The sequence below is a fragment of the Neurospora tetrasperma genome, assembly GCF_000213175.1.
Source record: "Neurospora tetrasperma FGSC 2508 unplaced genomic scaffold NEUTE1scaffold_5, whole genome shotgun sequence".
NCBI lineage: Eukaryota > Fungi > Ascomycota > Sordariomycetes > Sordariales > Sordariaceae > Neurospora > Neurospora tetrasperma.
In genome coordinates this window covers 3,463,871-3,477,812 of record NW_009799103.1, presented here as the reverse complement: position 1 = coordinate 3,477,812, position 13,942 = coordinate 3,463,871, and the positions used below count along the sequence as shown (strand labels likewise).

Sequence of the window (13,942 nt, the reverse complement as noted above, 5' to 3'; positions counted from 1 at the left end):
TAAGAGGAAGCACTCTAGCTTATCGATATTATACTAAAAGTAGGCGCTTTCGATAATTTAAAGCACTTATTAGAATTGTACTATAATGGTATTGTTAATTTAGGGGGTATTGTTGTACTAGCCTTCAAAGTATATTACACTAATCTAAATTTACAATACTACTTTTACCCATTGGATTGACTTAATTAATTTATATTGTAATCTCTATCGAGTAATTATACTAGTTTAGTTAGTAATATATATAAAATAAATAATAGAGAAATATATACTTACGTGGCAAGGATAGAGATAATCTTGCTATTGTATACTAGTATATACCTACGTAAGCGGGCGAATTGCAGTTTAGAAGTACGAAAGAAGGTAACAAGCTGGTTAATTTGCGCAGCGATAGTCTTAGATATAGGAATATTTAATACATCTTTCATTAATAGTTATAAAGAGTATAAATTATATAGAATAGTAAATATATTATTAAACCGTAGGTCGGCTATAAGGTTTGTGGTAGCTTTGCGTACAGTATTATACATATCAGTAATAAAGCTATCAATCTTTGAAGTCCTCCCTTCTATAAGATCGATAGTAACGTTGGTAATAACGTTGGCTAAGTTCGCTAACGTGTATTTAGTTAAATTAGTATCTATATTCTTCCAGTAGAAAGTTAGCCCATTAAAAATAGCAATAGAGATATTAATAATATGGCGGCCAGCGTAGTCGTTAGATTTATTGAAGTATATATTAATATATATATTATTCTTAATATATTATTCTATAACTTAGAGTTTTATTTGCGTGTAGATTTTTAGTAGCTATTTGTTAGAAATATTATTAGAATTCGGCGGAGTATATATAAGGACGAGTAAGTAGAGGAAGGCTCTTATAAGTATACTTTCAAAGAGGGTAAATAGCTTACTATTTAAAAGGATAGCTTCAGCGGTATATTAGTCGATTTTAATTTAGAGAGACTATATTGGTTAGTATGAAATTTACTATATTAAGAATATAGGGATTCGAGACTTTCTAGGCTATAGTTATAGCAACGGTATACTTTCTAATATTTTTACAATTTTTAATTTACTAATTAATTCAATGTTGTAAGTAGGCTTTATACTTAGTGAAGTATTTGTGCTGATGTATAATATTTTTAGCCTGCCTTAATTGATAGTGCTTATATATTGCAATTTGGTAGGGATAGCTAGGATTAGGGAGAAGATCGAACTTATTATTAATAGTGTTATTTATAGCGAGGCGTATAAGGGGCATCGTATTGTGAGTTAGCGGTTTAATTATTAAGTCATTATTGTAAATAGAGGTAATTTAAGGTAAGGAGTGGTACAAATCTACTATATTTTACCAAATTACAGTGTAGAGGGGGCACGGGCACCCCGCACGGACTCCTGACCGTTAGTAATTTCTAAAATTTACCGTGAATTGAAAAAATGAGATGGGGCCTAAAATAATGGATCACTAACCAGGGGTCACTATAGTCACATCCCATTACATGGCAACCAACCTCGTGGGGGAGTGGGCTTGGTGGGATAATTGCACCAAAAGGGTAAAGCAACAGTGGGGGAAAGAATGGATAAGAGACGGATGTGATGGGCCGGGGCGAGGACGGAAGACCCCACAGATTGCAAAAAGATTTGGGTCCAGAGATAGGTTCCATTGGCACATCACGGAAAGAGGGAACTGAAGAGCTTGTAAGCAGGGGTCCCCGCTGCAGGGCGCACGCGAAAAGGGTATGTAGTAGCTTCAGGCCTGCTTGGCCTGCAAGGTCCCAAGCTGCTGCTGCACCGTCCGTACCGCAACCAACTGAACCCGATAGCTCGGGCAAATAAATGTTTGGAAGGCCCATCATCTGAACTTCCTTCTGACCTGAAATACGTACATTATTCCACTTTTGGCCCATCACTCATCCCATCTCACATCATCCGACTTTCACAACGACTGGACCACCCACCCACCACCCATTGGCACTCGAATCCAGCCTTTCTGGGAGACATTGACGGTGACAAGTCGCACTGCCAATCGACGACAACGACAACGATAACAACCTGTCACCCATCACTGTCCTCTCCTACATTCGCTCGGCTTGACGGGAATCCAGTATCCGACTCAGTGCCACCTGCCCGCGACCTGCAACACCGGCCACCGACGCACGGAGCCCGCCTAGACGAATATCTGCATTGACGTCACAGGAAGCATCACATCCAGCCCCGTCCCGCTGTTGCAGCTCCTCCTCCTCCGTGCCATGAGTACAACGGCCGCCAAGGCGAGCGGCAGCTATGCCGCCGGACCGCCCGACATTCTTCGCCCGCGCAGCCACGACCTCGGTGGTGAGGTGGCCTCGGCCAGTGACGGCGATGACCTCCTCAACGCCCTCGGCTACAAGGCCGAACTAGCGCGCACCCGCTCGACGTGGCACGTCGCCTTCATGTCCTTCGTCCTTGCCTCGATTCCTTACGGTCTGGCCACCACCCTGTACTACCCGCTGCAAAACGGCGGTCCCGTCGTTGTCATCTGGGGCTGGGTCATCATCAGTGCCATCATTCTCTGCGTTGCGGCTTCTCTTGGTGAAATCACTTCGGTTTATCCTACGGCTGGCGGTGTCTACTACCAGACTTTCATGATTGCGCCCGCCAAGTATCGGAGAGTGTCAGCCTACATTTGCGGATGGGCCTATGTCGTTGGCAATATCACGATTACCTTGGCTGTGAACTTTGGTACGGCTCTGTTTTTTGTCGCTTGTGTCAATGTCTTCCAAAATGAGGACGGCAGCGATATCTGGCAGGCGGAGACCTACCAGATCTTCCTGGTATTTCTGGCTATTACGTTGCTGTGTAACGCCATCTCAGCGCTGGGCAACAAGATCCTGCCTCTTTTGGATGTAAGTTTTGCCCTCCTTCATATGGATTCGGTACACAATGCTAACCTCAACTTTTCAGACCTTCGCCATCGTCTGGACCTTCGTCGGCCTCATTTGCATCCTCGTCACCATCCTCGTCGTAGCCAAGGAAGGCCGCCACTCCGGCGCTTACGCTTTCGGCCATTTCGAGCCCACCTCCGGCTGGCCCAAGGGTTGGGCCTTCTGCGTCGGTCTCCTGCATGCCGGCTACGCCACCTCTTCGACTGGCATGATTATCTCCATGTGCGAGGAAGTCCAGCGCCCCGCCACCCAGGTGCCCAAGGCCATGGTCATCACCATCGTCATCAACGCTATCGGCGGCCTGGTCTTCATGATTCCCCTCATGTTCGTCCTCCCTGACATTGCCATGCTGGTCGCCTTGCCGTCCGGTCAGCCCGTCCCCACCATCCTCAAGTCCGCTGTCGGCTCCTCTGTTGGAGCTATCTGCTTGCTTATTCCCCTGATGGTCTTGGGTATCCTCTGCGGCACTGCTTGCACCACCGCCGCCTCTCGCTGCACTTGGGCATTTGCTCGCGACGGTGCCATCCCCGGGGCCAGGTGGTGGAAGGAGGTGCACACCGGTCTGGATCTGCCGCTGAACGCCATGATGTTGTCCATGGTCATCCAAATCTTGCTGGGCGTCATTTACTTTGGTTCGTCGGCGGCTTTCAACGCCTTCAGTGGCGTTGGTGTCATTTGCTTGACCATTTCATACGCGGTGCCCATTGCCGTATCGATGATTGAAAAGCGGAAGCATGTCATTGGTGCCAAGTTCCCGCTGGGCAAGTTTGGGTGGTTTTGCAACATTATTGCTTTGGGTATGTTTTCCTCTCCCCTCCTTTGCCCCTCAACCCTTTTTTCTGTGCAGATCTAACCCCCATAAAAACAGCCTGGTCCTTCTTCGCAGTCCCCCTCTTCTGCATGCCCGCCTACATCCCCGTTAGCGCCGGCACCGTCAACTACGCCCCTGTTGTCTTCGTCGGCTTCACCTCCGTTTCTCTGGCGTGGTACATCACCTGGGGCCACAAGAACTACGCCGGCCCGCCCACAGAACAGGTTGGCGAGGATGTCGCGACCATGAATACAGGTGCCGCATCGGCGATCCCTGGCGATGTCAAGAAGCCAGTGCCGGTAGAGGGATCCTTGGGGAAGAAGGATTGAAAGGTGGCCAAGTGGACGCTGGCTGCCATTCCCCCCTATCAACTAGGGTGAAAGAGAAAAAGAACAGAGCGATGAACTGTTTCATGTATAGATTATATGACTCTTGGATATGAAAAGCGAGATGGTAATGTTAATGAATTGGATATACTTGAGAGCATTATTATGGTGCATGAGGATACAGTGGAGAGTGGTGAACGGGAAACAGATGGTGCGGCATCGGGATGCTGGTGTCGGAAACCGTTGGATATTAAAACATCATTGGATACCCACGTGCATCTAGAGATGGATGCCTAAACAGGGATGGGTGTGGTAGATAGGGGTAGACGTGAAAAAAAAAGTTTTGAGGAGATAGAGCTGGAAAAATAGGTACATAGATACCCCATTTAGAAATGACAATGTGAATGAGCATATGGTAGAAGCTGTTTGGTTCTGGGTAGCTTGGCCCGCCATCATGCCCATCGATTGCAGCAGCCCTTTGTAGAACTCGATTTACAACTTGGCATTATTTCCAAGGAAAGACCATAGCAAAACAATCAATCTTTCTACGACAATTATTTCAGATGGAAACCCGAAACTTGAAGCAAAAGGGGTCCTTCAATCACCAAAACCAAGCCGGCGCTCTTGACAAGCCAGAAGGCGATAGCACCACGATATCACGAAAGCTACTTTAGGACGTCGACGGCATAGTACTTGACAATCTATATCGACTGGCTTCAACTCTCGTTCAATTTTCGTTACGCAGAAATTTCATAGTGTCTCAAGGGTGCCCATACGATCGCAAGTTGGAATTCGGAGGGTGGACTCTGTTATTGCGCTAACAGAGCACCGTGGTGCTTTCATGCACTAACGATAGTAACAGATCTCAACCGCCACTGCACCAGAAGTAGTTTCTAGGCCACAGAGTTTACGTCCAGACGAAGGGACCTGAGTTCCTCACTACCCGAACCCGTAGAATCAATTAACTAAAGAAAGGCGAAGCTACCTAGAGGTACCAACATGGAGTCTTTCAAGTATAGGCGACGGGATTCGTCTCCTTTCGGGCCACCACAGACGTTGCTCATCAATCAAGCGCAACTGCCCCGGTGGTTGCTCGGATATCGTGCGGAATGCAATTGAGATTGATTCCATGTTCTTCGCCGGCGGTCAGTCTCTGGCTCTCAGCAACTAAGCCAGCCATCTTGTAGGTCAAGATGATTTCTTATGCTAGGAACCGTGTTGTACGTGTCGTGAGCCCGGCTTGTTGGGAGAGACTGTCGTCGACAAGGACAAACGGAAGTCTGTTCACATGCATGAGGGTTACTATCGCCGTTTGCTAGACTGCTCGGGTCCGGGTGAATACATAGCCTGCTGGAGGCCCGTTACTTATTGGCCTTCCGCTTTCACCTAATGATGGGCAGGTATGTATGGCTACCTGATGATGTGTCAGTTTGGTGGCTCCGAACCCGACTAGTCTTCGATATAGTAAGCCAGTGTCACCACCCCTTTCATATTCTTCGTCGACCACCAAAGCATTACTTACTCCTGAGTCATCAACTAACAGTAAGAAATCTAACGACGTGATGGCGGGGAATGGGAACATTCCACGGCTTTGGTGGAGCCCACTCGATACTGGAATTTGCGCCCTTCTAAGTAGGGATCTCCAGCTGTAAGTCGAATCCTTGAATCTCTTCCAAAAAAAAAAAACTGCTCGCACGAAGATATTTAGGTTGTATGTTGACATTATCCTTTCCCATCTTAAGCGTATGCTCTTCCAATCTCGTCAAATTCCTCATCGGGCCCTCTAAAAGCGAATACCATATCAGCAAATCTCTAATCGCCAGCCTATCCGACCCCCTTCATGCCATCCTTTCTAAACATCATGATCAAAATTCCAGCCGTCAAGGTGGGAAAGCCAAGCCGGTCGACTGGAGCACCTTCATCGACGAAGACATTTTCAACCTATTCGTGCAATATGCATACATGGGCAATTACAAGCTACTCATCATGTCGTTCCCCGAACAAGACATTTTGCAGAAACACCAAAGATACACCGATGCCAGGAAAAGGAACCAGAATTCGTATTGGATATACGAAAGCAGTCCCTTTGTGCAGCCACCCACACCCGGATCAGTGTACCGACAAATTGCGCAGATTTGGGCATTCGCCATGTTCCACAAAATTGGATGTCTCCAGGCTATAGCTTACAAAGACCTACGGACCGCCTTTCAGGTACTGATGCGGCGTCCTACTGCACTTGAGGGCTGTTTTGGCCTAGAAGAAAAGGTGTACCGGGAGGTGGTGGACGTGATTGGGTATATCTACCATCAGGGACGCCGGTTCTGGGATGATGAGAAGAAAACACAAGGCGCACATGACGGGATGAGATCGAACATTGCATCTTTTGCGAGGACATATTTTTGCGACTGTATGATAACTTCGGTGAATGGGAGCCAAAACTTGAAGATGTGGACGAGCTTGGTGGAGAAGGACCGAGAATCGCGGTGGATATGGTTACTCATAATGCGAAGCAGATACCTTGGACGTAAAGGCATGTTTTGGTTGGTAATCCAGGGCTGCGCAGGGTCGTGGATCGTTACGCGGCGGAAGGTCGAAGACGCTCTACATTTTGTTTCCGGCTCAGTCTTCCTAGAAAAATCAAGCATGTATTGTGCTACGCTTGTTTACTTGAAGTTAATGACATAATAAACATGAACCCTCGTTATACTCACCGAGTAGTCCGCCGCAAGGTCAAAGATCAAATTCCCCCATGTTTTCCTCTCCCTCCCAAACTCCCAAACCCGTCCGTCCATATTCCCACATAAGAACGCCCTAAAAGCCAAGCCAAACCCCCAATATCATCACCACCTCACATGAAACTGTAATAAATCGTCACGGCCGTCGTATAAACCATACAAACCACTCCCAAAACCATCATGGCCACATCCCCCACCTTGGCCCACCTCGCCGTCGCCACGCCCTTGTAGTGCAAATACGCCGGATACACATATACCAGCGGCACACACGCCGTGCTCCCGATCAACGCGACAAACTTATCCAGATTACCCGTTCCCAACACCGCCACCACTGCACAAAGCACCAAAAGTCCCAGCCGAAACATGTTCTTGATCCACTTGGTCCTCTGACTCCTCTTGCCCGACCGATGCCCAAAGACTTTGCTCTCGATGATCCTCAACGCCGGGAACAGCTGCACGGGTGTACCTACCAGGACAGCAACCGAGTAGAGGAATTGTACCGTATTAACGAGTTTACTGTCCTGCGGGAAGTTGTTGATGATTTCAATCTGCGTTTCCGTGCCAAAGGTGGCATAAGACAGGGCGCCGACGGAGGTGAAGACTAGAGTGATGATGACCATCACCACAGCCAACAACCACTCGAAGCGCTGCGGCTGGGCCATGGAGCTCTGGATCGGTAGGATCAAGCCGATTCCCTCGAAAGTAAAAATGGCGGAGCCGATCATCAGTGTGTAACGCTCCGGGTTGAAGAGGACTACGGACTTGTGGATCCCGTTCGCTGCTAAAGCGCGGATGTCGAATTGGTAAATGTATGATACGCCAATGAGGATGCAGGCGTCTGCTAGAAGTGCGGCGGGACCGAGCTTGGAGATGTTGCGGATCCACGCGAGGGGGACAAGTAAAACTACTTGGATGGCGATGAGTGCTACGGAGGATAAAGGGGCTTGGGAGCCGGGCGTGACGGCTGTTAGGAAGGAGGTCAAGTTCTCGGCGACGAAGACGATGCCGGCGCATACGAAACCGAGTTGCGAAATGGTGATGGAGGCCAGGATCAAGGTGCGCATGCGCTCGCCGGCGATGGCGGCGCCGATCTCGCCGTAGCCGCCGCCGTGGTGGTGGGTGCATTGTAGCAGCAGGTGGAAGGCGATCATGGTCACTGCTGAGACGATGACCATGGCGAGCGAGGAGAAGAGGAGGCCGCCGTTGGCAAAGGCCTTGGGGAGGAACATGATGCCGGTGCCGACGAAGGCTTTGATCAAAGTGAAGAAGGTCTTGGTGGTGCCGGCCGTGTGGGGACGGGCTTTGGGGACGCGGATCGAAGGGCGCCGGTGGCGGAGGAGAGCCGTGGTTTCGCCAATGCGGGCTTCTTCCTCCTCTTCTTCCTCTTCGACGGCTTCTTCGTCTGAGTCGGCGAGGTCTTCGCCGGCGAAGCTGCCGTAGAGGTCGAGGAACTCGACAAAGTTGCGGGTGATGGGCATGCGGGCGGCTAGGAAGTCGTTACCGCCGCGGCCACCGTGTTTCTGGTGTAAAAAGGCGCGGCGAGCGCCGCCGGGGGCAAGCTGGTCGGATACGGTCATGGGCACATCGGAGTTTTGCTCGAACTCTCGCGGGGTGTGGAAGGTGTTGGCTCGTCGGTGCAGCTGTTGTAGTTTGGCCGAGGCGTCGATCTTGAAGATGTTGCGGTGAATGTCACCTCCTTGGAGTTTGAGGGAGGAGGCGGCGCCGCCGCCCTCTACTTCATTTGGTGTTGGTGTTGTCGAGCGCGTCCGTATAGAGGAGGACCCCTCGGCGCTGCCGGCTGAGACCGCCTTGTTGGCCTGTGAGTGTGTCGTCGCTTCGGAGCCATGTTGGGTGGTTATGCTGTTGTGTTCGGGGTCGAATTCGGCCGTGTAGCCTGCGGGAAGATGTTCGGCGACAACCTGTGCCTCGGCTTCGCGGCGGTCTTGGGAGGTCAACGAGGTGATGGATTTGTCTGACATGGTGGTTGAGTCAAGATAAAGATGTGCTGATGGGGTGGGATAAGACCTGCCCGCAGGTCAATCACTTGGATACCACCGAGACGGCAATATGGAAACTGAAATGGATGGTGGGAAAAAGTCGTGAAAGGTTGAAAAAGCCGGTGTGTTTCCTCAGGGGAGCGGGAAGTCTGATGGTGGTGTTGGTCAAATGGTACCTCTATCCAACCAAACAAAGACGGGACGGGGGTCAGTCGATCGTGGGGTGACATGTACACGGTTAATGCCCGGCGGGATGATGTCATTGGCGTTTGGATGACTTTAAGGTGTACCACCCTTTACAACCAAACTTCAGCCTGTCGGAGCGAAGCATCCTTTTACACAGTCAATGGGAGATGAATTCCAACAGCTGCAAGATCTCGATCTGATTAATAAAGACAAGCACGGCCTCGTCGATTCATGAGCACGGCCGGTTGTTGGCGGCGGAGGTCACTGATCCCGGTTTGGTCCAGCGAATTCCAGTGAATAACAGTAACTAACAGAGCACAGGCGCATGCATTCCACCAGAAGTAAATCTTTGCGTACGCCTGTGTACAAAAGTACTTTGAGCAAAGGTCCATCATAACCAAAATTGTTAGACAAAGTTGAGAATGACCACGGCCTTTGTTTGACCAGTTCCTAGGCATGTACTTTTCCCCATTGGCATTCGCCATGTCCCTTCCTTCCTCTTCCCACTTCAAACATACCACCTCCAGCAACAATGCATATTTACTACACATGCCTTCACGCCCAGACCCAAAGGACGGAACAGATGAACCAGAGCCCTTTCGAGATGGATCGATCAGTGGCACCAACTAGGCCGTAACCATCGCCATATTAACACAAAGACGAGACACCAGACACTTTGACTAGGATGGGAACGCTTAGACGACAGAGGAAAGGGCAATTTAAATAAGAGTCAAAGAGAGAACCTGCCACAAAAGGTAGAGCGAAAGTGAAATGTTAATGGGCCATTCAAACCATAGCATAGTTCATGGTTTTACCGAGTGTTTGTAAGGACATGCGGTAACGAGGTTTTTCCACTCGGGCGGGCTGGCTAAAGTCCAAGATATACCCAAACTCCAAATTGAATGAGGCTAGAATACCCTCAAGTTCCTTCTCATTAGCGGGATTCATGCCATCGAAAGCCATCTTACAAGAACACCCATCGTCCATCATGATTATTCTGGCATTGTAAGAGTTCGCGTCATGAAGGTCGCTATTGAAGGATAAGAAAGCTGAGCCCTGTTGCGCTCATGCTTACCATTTCAATATTTTCAAACAATCATATCGGAAGTTCAAGCAATGGAAATTCCCTGAGGCTGGTTTTTGTTGGTCGATGTTTCTTGAGACGACGGTGGAAGCGCCAGAGATTGTATTATCTCTCATTCAAGAGAAACCCACTTTGAGTCTGGCTTTCAGCATGGAACTCCAAGGAACCATCTACATGGTGGTCGTCTTTGAGGGACAATATTGATTCTTTTGCTCAAGAGCCGTATGAACGACACTCCACCAAAGCTGATGCGCTTTGAAGCCAAGATGGTGATAGATGGCACTAGAGCTCCTGCCATTATCAGCAGAAGCCTGAAGCAAAAAGCCTCATTCTTCAAGTGGATGACGATGCAAAGAAGCCCCCAACGGCGGCAATGCAATGAACATTGATACGTTCTGAAACTAGTTGACCATCCGTCCATTTTGCCGCTTTTCTGTCCTTGTCTCAAGATCAATGCTCTAAACCAGGGCGGCAAGATGAGGTATCGACCGGATTTCTATAAGAACAAGATGTTGTGGCCGTGAGAAGTTTCTGCATAGCATACTATATCATCCTCACACCTTAAAGGCAGCAGCTCCGGTCCTAAGCTACCCTTCAAAGTACCGCACCACAGAGACACAAGCCATGGCTCCAGCCATGGCACGCAATCAGCAGCGGCTCGCGCAGCAAAAGTCGACAGCGCCTTCCCAAAAACCTAAGAACCCAATCATTACGCCTATTGTCAGAAAGGCATCCAAGATAGTCTCCAAACCAACGGCCAAGTCAGCCTCCGCCCCCAAACCAACACGACCTTCTCCTTCCATTCTACGAGATGAGTTGCCTACCTCTAGTAAAGAAGCGCCAAAAGCCGCTTCCGATTCATTAAGGACTGCGCAAGCTTCACCAGGTCTCAAATTCCGCAATGCAAGTTCGGCGTTGGCTTCTACTTCCAGCAAGCCCAGCGACGTACTTTCCAAGTCAGACCCAAGTACCTCACTAAGAAAGGATACAGCCGCAAGAAAGGCAAGAAAAAACACAGTTAGAAAGAATGTCGCTCGTGCGGCAGAGACATCCAACTCATCATTACCGGTGGCTGAAGAATCAACAAATAAGCTAAAGGCAACCAGACCCGATAAGCACCCCAAAATAAAGAAGGAAAGCTCGATGTTCGAAGGGATGGATCTCAAAGCGATGATGGCCAAAGCAAGTAAGACTAGACGGAGGAGTAACTCGTTGGAATCTGAAAAGAGGCAGGATGCGGGTGGTGGGGAAGAGGAAGGTCAAAGGCAGCGACACGAAGAAAAGAAGAAGCAGTTGGAGCAGGAAAAGTCCGGGAGGAAGCGTCCAATGAAGGAGCTGCATAGAGAAGGGGAAGGTGAAGTGGAAGAGGAAGAAACAGGCAGAACGCGAAAGCGGCTTAAGGAGTCGGAGATGGTGGAGGAGGGGGAGGAGAGGGAGGAAGATGACCTACAGGATGATATCGGTCACGAAGCTGATGATCAGGGCATGGACGATGGAAGTGTCCAAACTGGTCATAACGGACATGTTCCGATAGAAGAGGAGGAGGAGGACGATGACGAAGAAGAACAGGAGGAAATGGGTGACGAGATCGATGATTTTGACATGGATGATGGGAGTGTCCACGTGGATCGAGAAGGAAATGTTACTATGCATGATGTGAACAACGCGTGCCAGGCTCCTGATGGCTCAATCCAGGAGGAGGTGGAGCTTGAAGAGAGTCGGGAAAATGTGGAGGAGGAGGAGGAAGAGGATGGGGAAGATGCGGATATGATTCCTGAGAGCGAAAGGGAAGAAGAAGTGGCTGATGCCGGTAGGGCCGATGTTGAGGAAGGGGACTATGAGGAACGGGATGAAATGAAGTCTTCAGGGAGTTCAATTGATCATGACGGGGAGGATGAAGAAGCGGATGAAAAAGAAGAAGGGGAGGAGGAGGAAGAGGAGGAAGAGGAGGAGGAAGAGGAGGAGGAAGAGGAGGTGGTGGAGGTGGAGAACGAGCCAGAAGAAATTGAAAATGAAGGGACAGATGATGAGGCAGAAAATAAAGAGGAAAGAGAGAATGAAGACGAGGGTGCAGAGAGGGAGTTTCTTGAGGAAGGGGCTGGTGGAGATTCTCCGGATGCAGATGCAGGTGCAGATGCAGAAGAACACGCTGAGCAGGAAGGAACGGGGATCGATGAGGAAGGAAACAACGACACCACGACAGAAACCCAGGCATCGACCAACGAAGCAGAGAACGCTGAAATCTACCAAACCATCAAGGACTTGATTCAAAACATTCCATCAAAGCACTTTGTCTACTGCAGAACACTCGACCAACCAGACGACATACAACATGTGGCCTTCAAGGTTTACGATGTAGAAGAGAATGAACACAAATTCGACACGCGGAACTTGGAGAATAACCCAGAAGCACTCGAAAGGCTCCTCGGTGTGGCAAGGGAGATTTACAAGAAGCAGATCGGTTGGGAGTTTGGCAACCTCAAACGCGACTGTACCTTCTTTATGAGTGCGAGGAAGGAAGACGAGACGACCAAGGCAAAGCCCAAGACCAAAAAGAAAGTCACGAAAGGAAATTCCAAGGCACAAGGGTCAGAGCAGGAACAAGCGCCAACATACACAGGCCATATCACGGTTGTCGATGGTGATGATTCTGACAACGATGATGATAGTGATGAAGGCGGTGATGAAGGCGGACAGTGGAACAAGTACATCAAGAGGCTGGCGGAAGAGGCCTTAGGTGTTCTTGGGACGACACCCCAAGTAAAGTTCACACCAGAGCTGGAGTATATGTGGGTATGGGGAGAAAAGAGTCTTTTTCCAAACTACGACTTGTACGTTTCCCTCATCTGACACATTCGCTTCATGGACAAAACTAATCGCGTAAACTATCACCAGATATCAAGCTGAGGAAGAAAAGAAACTTGCGGGTAGACTGATGGTCATTCTAGCTGGACTCGACTACGAAGGCGGCGAGTTTGCGTTCAGTTGCAAGAACAGGTGCCATTACTTTGATCCAAAGGCGGAGCCATGCCTCATTGCTACGTAAGTGTTCGGAACATCCGCTTTTTCATTGATGTGTAATAACCAAATACACGCAGATTGAGCGGCGGTGGCGCCTTCGTTGACGCATATCAACTGACCTCCGGCTACCGTATCGCTTTAGTCTACCAGCTACATGTCCGCACAATCAAGATGGCAGAACAGAATACGGCCAAGAACACAGTCAGTATTCTCAACGATTACGAGAAGGAATTTCTCGACGGACTCGTCACATGGCGCAACAGAGTCCAAAACGCCGACGACGACCAGCAGAATGGGATCCACCGGACGGTATATTACATCCTGAACAGACAAGTATCTGGCACGGAGGAGTTCGAACCGTCCGCCGATCTGACTCCGGCGCAGAAGCTCCAGCTGGCCTGGCTTTACAAACTTTGTAAACAAATGCCTGGCAAGCGTATTGGAGAGGAAGTGTACGAGTGGCTGCTACATGTTGATCTGGCGGTACTCTTGTGCAGAACGGTCCAGCGGACGGAGAAGGATGGAAGAATTGCTGTGCGTCCGGGATTTGAAGTTAATTGGACGGCAGATGCGGATCTCGAAACAGATGATTGGGATCGCAACGAGAGCGAACAAGGAATGGAGGTGAGGGAAGAGGCAATCATCAACTTTGGTGACCCCGGACTTGGGTCGAACGGATGTGATGAGTATCTGGTAACACTGTCCCCGGTGCATCTCAGGATGCCTTGCCATTTCTTTGCCCGAGTTGCTAACCCGTACTGTTTTCTCATCCGCAGTGCATCAGGCTCAACATCGCCTAGAGACGGCTGACCGCGTCTGTCAGTCTGTCGGTCGGTCAGGCCGTCGGTCAGAAAAGAGC

General features: G+C 49.5%; 4 protein-coding genes across 4 annotated transcripts; 3 read left to right on the top strand and 1 right to left on the bottom strand.

Annotated features, from left to right (window-relative positions):
* Nucleotides 1-2,171: 2,171 nt before the first annotated feature.
* On the top strand, nucleotides 2,172-4,217 carry NEUTE1DRAFT_86601 (uncharacterized protein; the record flags this gene model as incomplete). The annotated part of the gene is made up of 3 exons (XM_009855358.1): nucleotides 2,172-2,884; nucleotides 2,943-3,720; nucleotides 3,792-4,217. 3 exons carry the CDS (start codon nucleotides 2,249-2,251, stop codon nucleotides 4,061-4,063), a joined length of 1,686 nt encoding a protein of 561 aa, XP_009853660.1.
* A 1,405-nt stretch (nucleotides 4,218-5,622) lies between these two features.
* NEUTE1DRAFT_112364 (uncharacterized protein) lies at nucleotides 5,623-6,588 on the top strand (the record flags this gene model as incomplete). The annotated part of the gene is made up of 4 exons (XM_009855357.1): nucleotides 5,623-5,708; nucleotides 5,769-5,771; nucleotides 5,803-6,467; nucleotides 6,506-6,588. The coding sequence occupies 4 exons, from the start codon at nucleotides 5,623-5,625 to the stop codon at nucleotides 6,586-6,588; spliced, it is 837 nt and encodes a 278-aa protein (XP_009853659.1).
* Nucleotides 6,554-8,878, bottom strand: NEUTE1DRAFT_86598 (uncharacterized protein; the record flags this gene model as incomplete). The annotated part of the gene is made up of 2 exons (XM_009855356.1): nucleotides 6,554-6,661; nucleotides 6,960-8,878. 2 exons carry the CDS (start codon nucleotides 8,772-8,774, stop codon nucleotides 6,554-6,556), a joined length of 1,923 nt encoding a protein of 640 aa, XP_009853658.1.
* Nucleotides 8,879-10,686: 1,808 nt separating this feature from the next.
* Nucleotides 10,687-13,883, top strand: NEUTE1DRAFT_47520 (uncharacterized protein; the record flags this gene model as incomplete). The annotated part of the gene is made up of 4 exons (XM_009854485.1): nucleotides 10,687-12,893; nucleotides 12,958-13,104; nucleotides 13,161-13,707; nucleotides 13,860-13,883. The coding sequence occupies 4 exons, from the start codon at nucleotides 10,687-10,689 to the stop codon at nucleotides 13,881-13,883; spliced, it is 2,925 nt and encodes a 974-aa protein (XP_009852787.1).
* Between the last annotated feature and the right edge of the window lie 59 nt (nucleotides 13,884-13,942).